The 15,112-nt window shown below is 39.9% G+C and overlaps 2 protein-coding genes across 2 annotated transcripts; both read left to right on the plus strand.

The window, feature by feature from the left end:
• The first annotated feature begins 676 nt into the window (after positions 1-676).
• Positions 677-7,952, plus strand: LOC109467700 (tetraspanin-8-like). The gene is made up of 7 exons (XM_019765744.1): positions 677-856; positions 3,276-3,476; positions 3,931-4,005; positions 5,034-5,138; positions 5,802-5,924; positions 6,471-6,554; positions 7,563-7,952. Exons 1-7 carry the CDS (start codon positions 791-793, stop codon positions 7,629-7,631), a joined length of 723 nt encoding a protein of 240 aa, XP_019621303.1. The 5' UTR covers positions 677-790; the 3' UTR covers positions 7,632-7,952.
• Positions 7,953-9,123: 1,171 nt separating this feature from the next.
• LOC109467680 (tetraspanin-2-like) lies at positions 9,124-14,987 on the plus strand. Its single transcript, XM_019765726.1, has 4 exons — positions 9,124-9,313; positions 13,459-13,653; positions 14,277-14,351; positions 14,850-14,987. Exons 1-4 carry the CDS (start codon positions 9,248-9,250, stop codon positions 14,985-14,987), a joined length of 474 nt encoding a protein of 157 aa, XP_019621285.1. The 5' UTR covers positions 9,124-9,247.
• The last annotated feature ends 125 nt before the right edge of the window (positions 14,988-15,112 follow it).

Raw genomic sequence — 15,112 nt, forward strand, 5'->3', positions numbered from 1 at the left:
AACTGTAAACTGGATGGCTAACTCCCTCGGCGTGTTATCTCTCTATTTGGCCAATTTCTACTATTTCCAGCCGCGCCCTCAAGCCTGGTAGAGGCTAACTAGACTGTATAACAGCCACCCAAATATCTGCCCGGAGATTATTTTTATAACACTTAACCGGACCGCGGCATCTATGTCGTTACCCTGTTACGCCGGCGGTCGGGAACAGTGGAAAACAAACACGTGGGCGTCAGGAGACGTCAGAAAAGGGCAACATCAAGCCACGGTGGGCATAGTAACGCCACAACATGGCGGACAGTCCTGACAAGAAATGTGCTTTCTAACTTGAAAAATCAGAGAACACATCCACACTATCTCATGGTTTAGATGTATTCCTATAGGATGAGATGAAATCCATCTACATTTCAGCGTCTAGTATGATCCGTTCACGATGCTCATGGGACAATATCTTGCCAGTTTTTGTGTACAATCCTATTCTACGAAAACTGTCCTATAATTAACAAAATATAACTCTGTTCTCTTCATATCTGATTGACTTGTGATGGTTAACACTGCACTCAGACACAGACACTCACACACCCATATGTTGTAGGAGGGGTGACGTTATCGTGTTGCCATGACAACAGTGATTGTGTGAGCCACAATCTAGGCGTGGCGCGGATTGCTACATAAAGTCCACCTGCACCTGTCCGCAGTCACCACCTCCACACACACCAGCCGCCCAGGTCCCGCCGCGCCAACACTTCATCCTGCAGGGTTCTCACTTAGAGGGAATAAAGAAATCTTCAACATGGCGGAAGGCTGCTGTGCCTCGATTATTAAGATTTTGCTCTTCATCTTTAACTTCATCTTCTGGGTGAGTTTTTATTTTATTTTATTTTTTTTTGTTTCCTTTAACAGGAGGATATAAAGCGGAAATGTGATCTTTGTTTCAGAATACGGGAAGTTTGAGCATATCAATACCTAATAGTAGACTAGCTTATACCTCTAAAAACTCTGTATATAAGAATAGAACTTAGCCAAAAACCTGTATTCTTCTTGCTTTACAAATATGTATCATATAATTTTGCAGCAAAATTTTAATCTTTCAGCAAAGAAGAAAAATCATAAACGGCTGAAAATATGTGGTTACATCCTGGTAAAATCTAAATTCTCCTCGACGCCTTGCATTATTATCAATTTTAGTGTACAGATTATCAAATAAATAAGAAAAATATGTGAATGTCTGATGTTTGTTACACTTGGTATCGATCGATGAGAACAGCCGTTAGATCCATTTACAACAGACTCTAGACATTGTTTAGACAGAAGTAGAAAAGGCTGTGCAGTTCTCAAAGATGTTTACCGCCAAATCTGCCCATATAGGCCAGCTGCTTCCATGTTATTAGAAAAGAACAATGCTCGTAAAAACAAAAGGGATTGCCTTTGAAATCGTGACCTAGATGTAGCATTTTACAACTCCATTTTAGATTTTTGTAAAGCATTGGAAGGTTCCCTACAAATACCATTGCTTACAATTAACCTTTGTACGTCCACATGGGTGTACAGAAATACCAGGCTCACTAGGTGTGACCTGTTAGATATCCGTTATGACCTACGCTTACAGGGTGTGCCCGGATAAAACCGTTTGCCATCGAATAACAAATTTAAAGGATTTAGATAGAGCGCGTTCTCATCGCAAATTTACTACCACAAAATACAGTGTGGCAATTTAGAAAAAAAACTATTTGTACTACACAGTCAAGCTACATGTAAATGCCAGTTTAAAACGTCTTAAATTTTGCATTGACGGTAAAATATGCGTCTTAATCGTCTTATTAATTGGAGAACAGCGAAGCCAAACCAAATTGGACTACACAATATCTGAACCTGTTGATGTCACCGAACATGCAAATATCTTTGTTGCCTTAGCCGCGAACAAAGGGCAGTTCTGTTTTCGCCAGACACAGGGAACGCAGTTCGTTTGTTACAGCGGTTAGAGTAAAACAATAAACTCACCATTTCTTTTAGAATATTTCAGCGCATTGATTTTGCATGCGGCATTAGTGAAATTAATACTAGTAATCAATATATCCTGAAGATCTTAAAAATAAAAAAAATCAATATTGGTTATTTTATCAAACCAATTAGAATTGTAACAGCTCATAGCACTCGCTGTCCATACCTGTCAAGACAGAATCTTTGGACAAATGGAGTAGAAAAATATTTCCTACGCTAACAGTGACCCTCTAATGACTTGGAACCTTCCCATGTTAACCGCCGCCAACGCAAACAATGAGTCACTGCTGATAGCAGATCTGACCGGGTCTTTACCTTTGATTATTCATTAAAAGAGAAAAAATGTCGTTAGCGTTGGCGTTGCCATTTTGGCGCGCGAGTCAGTTTGACCGACAAGTACGATGTGCACGTGGTTGGGCTCGTTAATGGTAGTTAGCTAGTTAGTTAATTTATCAGATTACTGGTACTGGACTTCCCTAAAGCATTCGGTGTATAAGGCGGTGCCCACCCCCTTTCTATAACCTTAACACTCTGTCCACTAGGCCCCTGTACTTAACTACTAGTAGTGAATGTGTTTTTTTAATTAAAAAAATGTGAGGTTATAGCTATAGTTATCGTATTGCCCCTAACCTCAAACATATTGTGTATGCTCAGTTTGTCTTTTGACAAAGGGGGAAGGCGGAGCAGGTGTATATGGGTAAATGTAGCTTTCAAAAAGAACACTAACTACGTATTAGAAGTTCCAAAGTACAACTATTTCATAACTGGTAGCTAAGCTAACAACAACTTTATCTCAGGACAATACCGCTTGTCACTCTGGAGAGTAAAATACTTACAGTTTGGCAAAAAAATGGCACAGAAAATTTTGATTTTCAAGTCATATCTGTACGTCATTCGATCCACAGGATAGCACGGCATATCTATGAACAAATGCAAGGATGGCAATTATCATCCTCAGTAGTACTATTTCCTGTGAAGAACGCGCTGACATTTACGTAGAATGATATCTACATGATTTATTACATGTCCATATTTTTGTATGTATGTTTATGTATTGCTTTCATAATGTGTTTAAATCCAATGCTGTTTTATACTGTTTTTATTGATGTAATTAGGGAAGGGAGCTGGTAAAGGTGACCCACCTGTTCTCCCTACCTCTCCATGCATGTGATGGATAATTTTAATAAATAAATAAAATCGTTCATCGTCAAAAACATTGAACGCATATTTGTGAAGGTCATGACAGCTATGTGTTGACGTTTCCCCCGGTCTATCAGGTGATCGGCATCGCCATCCTGGCCATCGGCATCTGGCTGCGCGTGGACGGGAAGATTTCCAAAGTTGTGGCCGGAGAGATCGACCTGGGGTTCTTCTACACGGCGTGCTATGTGCTGATCGTGGCCGGCGCCTTCACCATGGTGGTCGGCTTCCTGGGCTGCTGGGGCGCCGTCAAGGAGAACAGGCTCTTCCTGCTGCTGGTGGGTAGCTGACGGTGGAACAGTTAACTTTCTCAATCCAAATCCGCATTGACTTCAGAAATTACGCGACAGGTTCTATTGGTACCTCTGTAGCTGGCACCCTTAACATTTAAAAAAGAAGAAGAGACACCAAAAATCAATTTCGAAAGATATTCGATCAAGTAGACTTCTGTCTTTGATCAATATTACATATGTATCATCAAAATATTAGCGTTCCACATTGAATAGTTTGGAAGCCGTGGCCCTTCTAATTAGGTCACTATGTCGTCACGGAATTTTGCATAAAATATCTTGCAATAAGGTTCTTTGGTAAACGTCAATAACGAGCGCCATACATGACTCCAGGTAATATGTTTAAGACATCCTCATACCTCTTTACTCCATACATAGTCACATTTATAATGTAACAAATTAATTTATTTTGTGTACTGAAACGCATGTGTTCCCTCCACAGTTCGCCATCTTGATCGGACTGCTTGTGATTTTGGAGTTCGTTGCCGGGATCCTGGCAGTCGTCTACAGGAACGACGTATGTGTCAAAGTTTCGAGATGCTTTTCTCGGTCTTCAACCTTACGGCGAAAGATATTTGTTGTGAAGAACGAATGATATGGTTTCACAGAACACATTGGGGCAAGAATTTCTGCAATTACAAAAGAAGATATTCTGCTTCTGATTATCCTTTTACTTAGCTTTGATATTTGATGAATAGAAGTCACTGTATGCTCGTCTTTAGAAGCGAGAAGTTGAAATTGAACAAAGGAGGTCATTCATTCATTCATTCATTCATTTATTCGTTCGTTCATTCATTTATTCATTCGTTCGTTCGTTCATTCATTTCATTCCATTCATTCATTCATTCATTCCTTTCCTTCCTTTATTCCTCCACTTTGGGAGAGCCATGATCGTTAAAATACAGGGGTACACACTAAAAAGATATTAAATATAAAATATTTTTTTTTCTCACACAGACACATAATTAAATATAAGTAATGGATATCGTCTATTCTATGGCAATCAGTCCATTTCTATCTCGTCTTTCTTGGGCTTTATAGTTCTTTACTATTCCTGACCGCACTCTTTCTCCAAGTCCCTAATGTAAGCACTTACTGTCCACTCCTTCACAGGTGTTTCACTCTGCATCACTTCTGTCCTATCTTCTGTCTCCTTCTGTCTCTGCATCTCTTGTCAACACACTGTCCACTCCTCCACAGGTGTTTCACTCTGCATCACTTCTGTCCTATCTTCTGTCTCCTTCTGTCTCTGCATCTCTTGTAAACACACTGTCCACTCCTCCACAGGTGTTTCACTCTGCATCACTTCTATCTTCTGTCTCCTTCTGTCTCTGCATCTCTTGTAAACACACTGTCCACTCCTTCACAGGTGTTTTACTCGCTCGTTCATTCATTCATTCATTCATTCATTCATTCATTCATTCATTCATTCATTCATTCATTCATTCATTCATTCATTCATTCATTCATTCATTCATTCATTCATTCATTCATTCATTCATTCATTCATTCATTCATTCATTCATTCATGTTTGCGTTCTTCAGCTGAACACATGGGTGAACGACGCCGTTGATAAGGCACTGAACGGTGAGCAGGTGAACGATAAGGATGCAGATTTCCAGACATTTGTTCGTGAACTTCAGGGAGAGGTATTTTAAATCTTTTTACAGCATCCTATCATTGGACCTATCACATTATTACGTCACAGTACTACTTTCGTCTTAAGTCACAACTAAATCACCCATGCGGCATGTAATGCTGTGTCAACACAACTAGACGCAGCAAAAATCAAACATACCTTACTTTGAAAACTTTGAAATGATCTTTATTCTTTAACTGACCGTTCTTGAATGTTCTTTAGAACAGGTAAACAAACTGTGACGTAATAATGGTATAGGTCCATTGTCTAAAGTGCGACGACATTCCATTCTTAGTGTCGCACATAGAATATGCTTCTTCTAACATACATGTAACGTAAGACGGTCCTAATGTCTTAGTCCATAATAGCCTAGAGGAATAAAAAAATATATTCGAAATGTATATCATTATGGTGATAATCATATGTACGTGTTGTTAAAGGCATTAGACATAATGGAAAAAAGACTTCTATTATCTTTTTCTTTCTAATCAAAATGTTGGGGACGTTAGATCCTCTACAATAGGCAGAGAATGCTATATGTAACGTTATGATGCTGATATCCTCAAGTTCATTCATACAGATAGTATACAACACATGTCATATTCCGTTAAATGTTCACAATAGCCAAAAATGTACAAAACTCAGCCTGACGTTTGATTTCTCACTTCTGCAGTTTACCTGCTGTGGTCTGACCCAAACGAGTGACTGGGACAATTCGTGTACCCAAGGACAGTGCGTGGCCTGCACTGGAAATGACTGTGTGGCCGCCACAGGATGCAGTCGGAATGTACACAAGGTTGGTTATCAGTTTTACTCTTACGTCTTGTCTCCTCTGTACCCATAGCTAATAGGACTGCGACTGATGACGTATTGTCGTTATGCCTTCATAATTATGTTTACCGAAGGAAAACATATTGTTTTTACTCAATTTCCTCTTCTCCAAACACTAACCTCTGACCTGGCCAATTGTTGATGTCTGTCACCATAGTAACTGGTGTTGGGTTATATGATGTTGCAATTTCATGGTCTGCTCTGTTCCTGTCACAATATACTAGTAGTACATGTATGTGAATGTATTTGAGTAAGAATTAACAGGGCAGACCATGTCAAAAGGTAAACATTGTGCATTTGCTTTGCAAATGTTACTTCTCTAGTTGTCGTTATGCCTTTATAATTTGATCAAAGTGTTATCTGCATTGAAGTCTTTACAACTGTCGGCGGTAGTATTGTGAATAGTGAACATTTTGACAGATAGATCAAGATATCTTCTAGACCAAAAACCATATATCAGTAATATCTGTGGCTATAGAGCTAACATCCTAAATACACCCCATTCCCACAGCCTTGTGTGGCCAAACTCAACCAGTTCCTTGCGGACAACATCATCATCGTGGGAGGCGTTGGGCTCGCATTCGCCTTTCTACAGGTACAGTATGCGCATTCGGTTGGCTGACAAAAACATGGAAATGATTCTAATGAAAAAAAAATTAACAGAAATTATTTAGTCCCTGGTGGGTACAACTATTGATCGTTCAATGAATAGTTATGCGCCTAAGAATGAAAATCTAATAAATGTAACTTCATTTCTTGTTTTTCTTCCACTCAACACAGAACAATGCAGTCTGCAGACTATTATAATAAAGAGAGTACCTTGTATTTACAATTTGTATTACGTGCTTGTGCACATGCATGAGATATGCCCTTTTGATACTGGATTATATATATATGAAAATTGTAATCAAAGTAGCAAAATCATATTGATTCTGCAACCAAAGCTACAGATGTTGTAAACTTGTTCTGTAAACAAATGTTGTTTACTCGTACACGTCGCAAAAAATATTACAGAGGCAATCAGGGCTGGTTGTCAGTGCCTCACAGAATATCTCACATCAATTTATAATAAATCGTTCGCAACTAGCATAACAAAACTGAGAATCAGCGCGCATTGTCTTCAAATCGAAAAAGGTCGACAACACAACACACCAGCCACTCAGAGACTGTGTCCCACATGTAATGAGAATATTGAAGATGAATTTCACTTTGTTATGACTTGTCCCACCTATAGAAAAGAAAGAGATACATTGTTACAGACTATTACTACTAAGACAAAGTTTACCCAATCTGGTACACAGTACGATACATTCCATGAATTATTGTCATGTCCAACTACCATATCTGCTTATGTAGGCCAATTTTTGTACACTTTATTCCATAAGCGAGAACATATCATCAATACATGACCATATGGTTACTCAAATACTGTTTAGTAATTAAAGTTTTGTAGTATTGTTGTATTACAGCCATACATTGTACCTTGTACGATTGTTGAGCAATAAAGTTCATTCATTCATTCATTCATTCATTCATGTTGTAGAGCAGTGTCCGATTGCTAGAGATTATAAACTGTTAACTCACATGTGTTTCTGCATTTCAGATCGTCGGGATCGTGTTCGCCTGTATCCTGCGGCGGAACCTGGACGAGTCCTCGTCCAACGTGGCCTAAAACTTCTGCAGCTCTGAAACACTGAGTAGTCACGTAAACCATGATCTCACCATGTTCGCATCTGTAGTTCATCTTTTATAAACAGCATTGAAGTCACTAGTAATGGATCAATTCCTGAGAATTCTATATCGTGGACAGCTTTACTGCAATTTTGTGCTTTGAATTACAGTTTTGCATTAGAATTGACCCATGTAAGAAGGGCAACTTACAAACTTACTTTCTTTGAAGAAAATGTGATGTATTGAATACGTATGAAAATGAATTAACGACCGATAGATGCCTGTTTGTATACTTCTATGATTCTGCCTATATGTTTGTCAGAGTCACATTATAATTGATTCCCTAAATGACGTGTGTGGAACGTTTGGTTCCTTTTCTGCAAGTCGGTCAGCCGGCCGTAATTCACGTGCCCAGGATGTGATACAGCTTTGCATGTGTAAACTAGACAGGTTTTTAGTACCTCGGCACTAGAGTTTAGCTTTGTAATGTACGTCAGTCGCCATCGATTTTGTGTTTTAATTCAATACTCTACATTGCACAGATTTAAGAACAACGTCCGTTGACTGTACATTCTTTTGTTTTGAAATAAAATTTGCAATGATTGAAGACCGCTGCGTGGTTATGAGTATGACGTAAACTAGCAAGATGGAAGTAAAGAACCGCAAATATAACGCCACACAATAGTAGAAATTACTTTTATCATATAAATTCTCTAAACTACGCTTGAATTTATGTTCCATTTGACAATTTAGATAGTATGTTTAGTTAGTTTTGTCGGATTTCAGAAACTAAACCATAAGGATCGTGGGGTCGTGTGGCGCAGTCGGTAGCGCGTTCGGCTCACACCCCAGAGGTCGCGGGTTCGAACCCTGCCCATATCACCGATCTTGTGCCCTTGGGAAAGGCACTTTGCACGACTTTCCTCACTTCACTCAGGTGAAAATGAGTACCTAGCTTCGGTTAGGGACGTCCCTCGGATAGGACGTTAAATGAAGGTCCCGTGTTTGGGGAGAGCCACACCCCACGCACGTTAAAGAACCCACCGCACTTATCGAAAAGAGTAGGGGACCTTCCCAGTGTGAGTAGTTCAAAACTTTACAGTCCGGTCTTACCCAGCTTGTACATGTACGCACATGTGCAAAACTGGTATGTTACGCCTAAAGGCGGTTTACCGGTTATGCGAAACAAACAAAGGCTGGGTTATCCCAGGTGAAATGTTTCTCCACAGTAGATTACACCCGAGTCACGTTAAAATGACCCCTATGCGATAGTCAATTAAAGGTCGTCATCCGCCGGCACGGTGACACAAAAGTACGCAGCGGTCCCTTTCTAATGCCACAAACCCAGCTTAGATAGGTCTGTTTAGATAATGACGTCATGACCCTCAGTACAGATTACTGAAGCCGAACCACACCCAGCTCTCACACACAACTGGGCTACGTCCCGCCGCGTTGCCTAGCAACACCCACGTGACACGTACGTGGGCGTGGGCATGTATTCCAAGCCCACACCTTACTTTCACACAGCTGGCTTACTAACGGGACACACCTAAAGGTCGGGCGTCGTCACTGTAGTATAACCAAAGTCGAGCTGGTCATAAAATCGTCTGATTCAAGATGGCGGAGGGCTGCTGTGGAAAGTGCTCCAAGTTTATGCTGTTCGTCTTCAATCTGATATTTTGGGTAAGTTGCTGACTTCACAGTTGTAGGCATTCATAGCTATATATAGGGGAAATACACTGGCTAGTACTGTGCGTACGGGGAAGCATAATATACGGTTGTAAATCAGGGAAATGCTGTTTTAGTGGTGACACGGTTGACAGAATGATTGTTGAGATAATTTGGTTCATTTACAGCGGTGTGCACGAGTTAAACGATTACCTATCAATGAATGTAAATACCATAACCATGTGTATATAACACTCTCGCGTCCTCTGGCGTCTTTTGAATAACAGCACTGAAATAGTTCTATAGAACGGTAAATCTTAGAGTCTTTAGCAACGGTTAACCGTACTGGGAATGCAACGTGTAGATCTACATTGTATGCCGTAGTTTGGAAGGTTTTTTTTCGGATTCCATGCACAAAAGTGTAAATACCTTCAGAAAAGCTGTCGAGTTGCTTAAACTTCAAAGCATTGACACAACGTAGACTGAAGTTGTCCAGGCTCTGTCCTGTTTAAGGGAAAGGAAAGCATTTCTCCCGGCCCATTTCGACCTGTTTAGCACGGCACGGCGAACATGAATGGGTAACCCGGTAAGGCAAATACACGGCACGAATGGTCTGTTGTGTGGCTGCGTCACTCAGCTACATGTATATTATTCAGCCTGTGTTACAACATTCTAAACGTGCCATAAGATGTGTGCACCATACATGTATGTGCATATTGACACCAACTACAATGGCTACAGCGTACCGTACGAAGAAAAGGGCGCATCAACAAGCAAGCCAAGCAGTCATACATGAAGGAAAATAAAGATCCAACACTGTACCCCTCGTCTCGTGAGTTCGGATTTCTGAACGTTTATACCCAGCACAATTACATGCCTGATTTTTCTATCTTGTGCTCATACTGCAACTGTTTCCTCAGGCTCACATACATCCTACATGCATTAGATGCCGTGTTGTGAGGCCTTATCAAATCATGTTGTGTTGAAAGACGACAGCTTGCCCAATGTTTGTGTAACAGGTGTTGTTGACAGGGTAATGGGTGATCTCGGATCAGGGGTTACGGTTGTGGGAAAGTGCTGACACAGCTGGCTGATCCCTGGATAATACGGACATCACACAGTAGCAAACGTCCTTAGGCATCGATAATGTGAATGTAAGAGAACTACTTCGATGAAGGTTAGACATCCAGGTAATACGACACGCCAAAAAGCAGTTACTCAAGCAACTGGATATGATTTTGAAAACGTCAGACGTTTCAGCTAGTATCCACTAGCTTTCGTCAGTGACTGAGAGACCAGAGGGGAAATGCAGGTTTATAAGCACAAACTAAAAGAACTACTGCTTACAATGTTTCATCTCCGCGTATTGATGATATTTTAAGCTCTCAGCAAATGTTAATTTTAACGCTATATGGGATACGTGTTCCCAGTATTATCCTAACATAATTACGATCATTACATTCTCGTGTTACTTGTTTTTCACAAAGTCGTCTCGCATTACTGGTTGTTTGATTTTAAACAAAGACTAATAAGTCATCAACAACAACTGTCGGTTGTAATAACGTTATGACATAGTGCTTTGGGGAGGGGGGCTACCCAAACTTTGCTGGCTAGAGGGCAGACACCACATAGAGGGCAGACACCACATTGTAGTGCCTAGTTAATACCTTTGAAAATCCTTTTTTCTCTTGAAAGGTTTGGTCCATGTGGGAGATTTTTGGGCTGGAAGGCACAGGTAGGGTCTAAACTTTCCTACATTGGTCAAGTTTTGTTTATTTCATCAGTTTAGTGGGCGTAGTGAGAGATGTGAGTGGTTAGGTCTTGTCTGGCCAGGCGGATGGATACCATGGAAAATGTAGGTCAAAGTTGAGGTTTAATGTTACTATCATCAGCTGTGGCGGGAATTTGAGATGGTCAACCCCCTGTTTCCTTTCTAGTTTTGGGAATCAGACCCTTGTTGCTACCTGGTGCAGAAAATTTTTTTAAGATTGAAGTATGGGCAAGTACTTTCATGAGGTGTTGAAATAGTGTATTTAAGCATGTTCCTATGGCAAGATCTAATAGTACTGTCTGCCCTGAATATTTCACCAGTCGATTCAATCCAAATGAAATACCAAAGGGTTTTCACCATAGGGATTGGCAAATGAACGTAAATTAAACTTGATTAGTGACCTAAATCAAACACTGACTGTAAAGGACACCCCCTAGACAAACATGGGCGGGACCTATGTCAGTAAGGGGGCGGGAGATGCGTTAGTTAATGTAATATGTTTTCAAGCTGCATTACGCCTATCGTTTCACGTGAGAAAGTTCATGCAGTAGTTTTTAATTTTGAAGAAAAGGAACAAGTTTGAAAAAAAGGGAACGACTTGTCAATGGCGAAACTATGTTGTAAATATCCTGACAGACTGTGTTTGCTACATGTACTGTCCTCCCACCAGCTAAAGTATTTGTCTGTCCCACGCAAACTACTCAGGCATTGAGACACGATGAATAGATGGAGAAGAAACATGTATACAGGACGCCATGGTACTAACAATGGTGTGTGTGTGTGGGTGGGGGGGGGGTGTTAGAAAGAAAACAGAGCCAAACTATGATAGCCTTATTCACGTGGTCACGCGAGATTTCTTCAGTAATCTCGCTCGGTTGGCCTCGCCTAGAAGAGGCATTTCTGGAGGATGTGTGGTGGAGGGATGAAGACTAAGGTTTTGAGTGGACAAACGTTATAAAACCGAGCAATGAGTCACACACGACATGTACATCAAAGAGTTCTACTAGAATTGACATAATAAAGAAGATGAACGCCAAGCGCTTTTCGAAACTTTATAATTAGACAAGATATGTAAGAAAATGTCAAAGCAGGATAATTTTAAATATACTTGATGTCTAGCAGGAAAGAATGTATGATAGACAATTTTTGTACTTATGTCTCCAGATGTTTCAGAAAGAGGGAAGAAACGGCGATTAGCAGTAGATGATTAGTATATTGTTTTGTTGTCATATATAGACTTGTATTTATTAGTATATTGTTGTAGCATATACTTGTAGCACTTGTAGCATTAGAATGTAGCTGTTCAGCACTCAATACTTCATGTTTTAATATCTTCTAGACCACTTTTGGCCACATATGCATTTAGCCAACCTGGGCAGGAATATGTAACAAAGATTCTGTCAATGAGAAGTTTATTGCAAATCCATGCCCGAAGGCTAATTGCAAGTTACAAACATAAAAGAACTCTGAAACAGAGTATAAAATAACTTTCAAATTTACATAATGAAATCTAATTGTCTAAAACTATTGCTATGTCTAAAACTATGTCTGAAGGGTTTGACTTCTCTTTTTTAGACCATGGAAGACGTAATGTCACACCTTTTCTAAAATTTGTGGGTTTTGGGAAGTTAAAAGAAGAACAGTTTTTTGTTTGTCTGTAAGTTTAGGGAAGTTGGAATAAATTGTAGATGTTTGAATTAAAAAAAAAAATCTGTTTCAGCTTTATGTCTCTTACCAGCCTCTACCAGGCTCAAGAAGCGACTGGAAAGAGTAGATTGACCAAATACACAGATAACTTAATTGTTTATTGCAAATTCTTGCCCGAAGGCTAATTGCAGGGACAGAAGAAACATATGGTATAAAAACAGGCAATTAGTACACATAGAACTACTGATAACTACTAAAAAACTACTGGGTTTGACTTCTTTTTTGAAGACAGAGGAAGACAAAGGATCCCACTTTTTCTGTAACTTGTGGGTTTTCGGATGTTAAGAGCAGAGTAGTTTTCTTTTCATTTGTTTTGTGTGAAATTTGGGTAGAATTTGGAGGCTACGTCAAAGAGTTCATTTCGTTCATTGCTATAGAGGGTACAATTTGAGATAAAATGCGTTTCGTCCTCCACCGTATCATGCCAGGGGAGTTGGTCCACTGTAGGAGTATATTTGTGGCTGGTCTATTTGGCCAATTCTATTTTCCAGACGCTTCTAAAGTCCGGTAAAGGCTTACACTTACTAACGTTGGCACATTGTACGTTTGAGTTTCACAATAAAGATGTTGTGAAATGTCAACTGATTGTTCTCTATCGTTATCGGCTAGCTTTATTTTTCTCCATATTTCTGCTGACTAAGTGAGCTAACAAAGTCCTGGTTCTGATACAAAACTCCCACAGCTCGCAGGAATCGGTCTGTTGGCGTTTGGGATCTGGCTGCGACTGGACAATGACATCGCGAAGATCGTCTCGCTGGACCTGCCCTGGTTCTACAACGCCACGTACGTGATGATGGGGGTGGGGGGCTTCACCATGATCATGGGCTTCCTGGGCTGCTGCGGCGCTATGAAGGAAAACAAGTGCATGCTGACAATGGTAGGTGATTGGTCAGTGTTTTTTTTATTTATTGGTTTATTTGTATCAACATATCAACAACATATCTCGCAGCCTTGACATACAGGGCTGAATTCTGATGTTTGTTTACAATATAAATCATTAATAGTACGGAAATACAAAATACAATCATATCGGAATCTTATATATCACTTTGGTTCGAAAAATTTAGGTATTTACAGTGTGTTAATGACGTCACAATCACAATGATAGATGATTGGATACTGCGTTTATGACGCCATGATCATATGTAGTTTCATTGCTGTAATTCTTTTAAAATTCTTTTGTACTATATACTGATGATACCATTCAATTATATATCACAATTGTACCTAGTACTTTATCACTATGACTTGTACTTAGCTTATAAAGACATAAACATACAATGATGTTCATTCATTCATTCATTCATTCATTCATTCATTCATTCATTCATTCATTCATTCATTCATTCATTCATTCATTCATTCATTCATTCATTCATTCATTCATTCATTCATTCATTTAGCGTATGACTACTATTAGGAAACCAACGTTCCAAATTCATGTTACATTATCACCAATATAGCAAAATCTTTGCCAGCGTCATGTTTTTGTTCTTTCAGTACACCATTTGCCTTGGTCTTGTTTTCATCGCTGAAATCGCAGGTGGTGTTGTAGCATTCGTCTACAGGAATAATGTGAGTATATCTGAACAACATAATGCACAATACTTTGACAATCCGTTACGTTTCTTATGAGATAGAGAGATGCAATCGATACCGATGTGTTATCGTCATATCTGAGATTAGTACAGAAGCCTTTCACGACTTTCACGGTCGATGTTCAGGAGAACTTGCACTTCTTGTTCCGCCGCTCAGAACCTTTCAGCGTGCCACTAGGCTCTCTTCCAGTTCTCCTCAATACACCGTCAACATACCTGTCTCCAAGTCATTTTACAACAACAGCTTCTTTCCCCAGACTGCAAAATTATGGAACTCTCTTCCAAACAGATGCTTTCCGTCCGACTACAATTCACAAAGATTCAAAACAAAGGTCCATCGCCATCTCCTAACATAACTACATTATACTCACTTAAGTACCTCTAGCTCTATGCCTAGAAGTGGCCAAAAATAATTGGCCTTGCATTGACCGACACCGTTAGAAAAAGCCATCATGACGTTATAACCTGTTCACAGTTGAATACGTGGGTGGACGAGGCTTTCTCAGGGGTTCTTGACGGCCAACAAATTGAGTCTCTGTCGCAGGACACGAGGGAGGCCATCATCACCCTCCAAACACAGGTAAGGACAACCTCACAATGCCGCAGCTACTGACTAAATATAATCGTTCGAAGTTTTATTTAAATGTAGTCTTATGCGTTTATCTTTCCTTGAGGTAGTATATGAATAGGTTAATAGATTACATACAGTATTTGGTTTCCATGTTGATATTCAAAGTT

This window comes from Branchiostoma belcheri, unplaced genomic scaffold, assembly GCF_001625305.1.
Source record: "Branchiostoma belcheri isolate BF01 breed outbred unplaced genomic scaffold, Haploidv18h27 scaffold188, whole genome shotgun sequence".
NCBI lineage: Eukaryota > Metazoa > Chordata > Leptocardii > Amphioxiformes > Branchiostomatidae > Branchiostoma > Branchiostoma belcheri.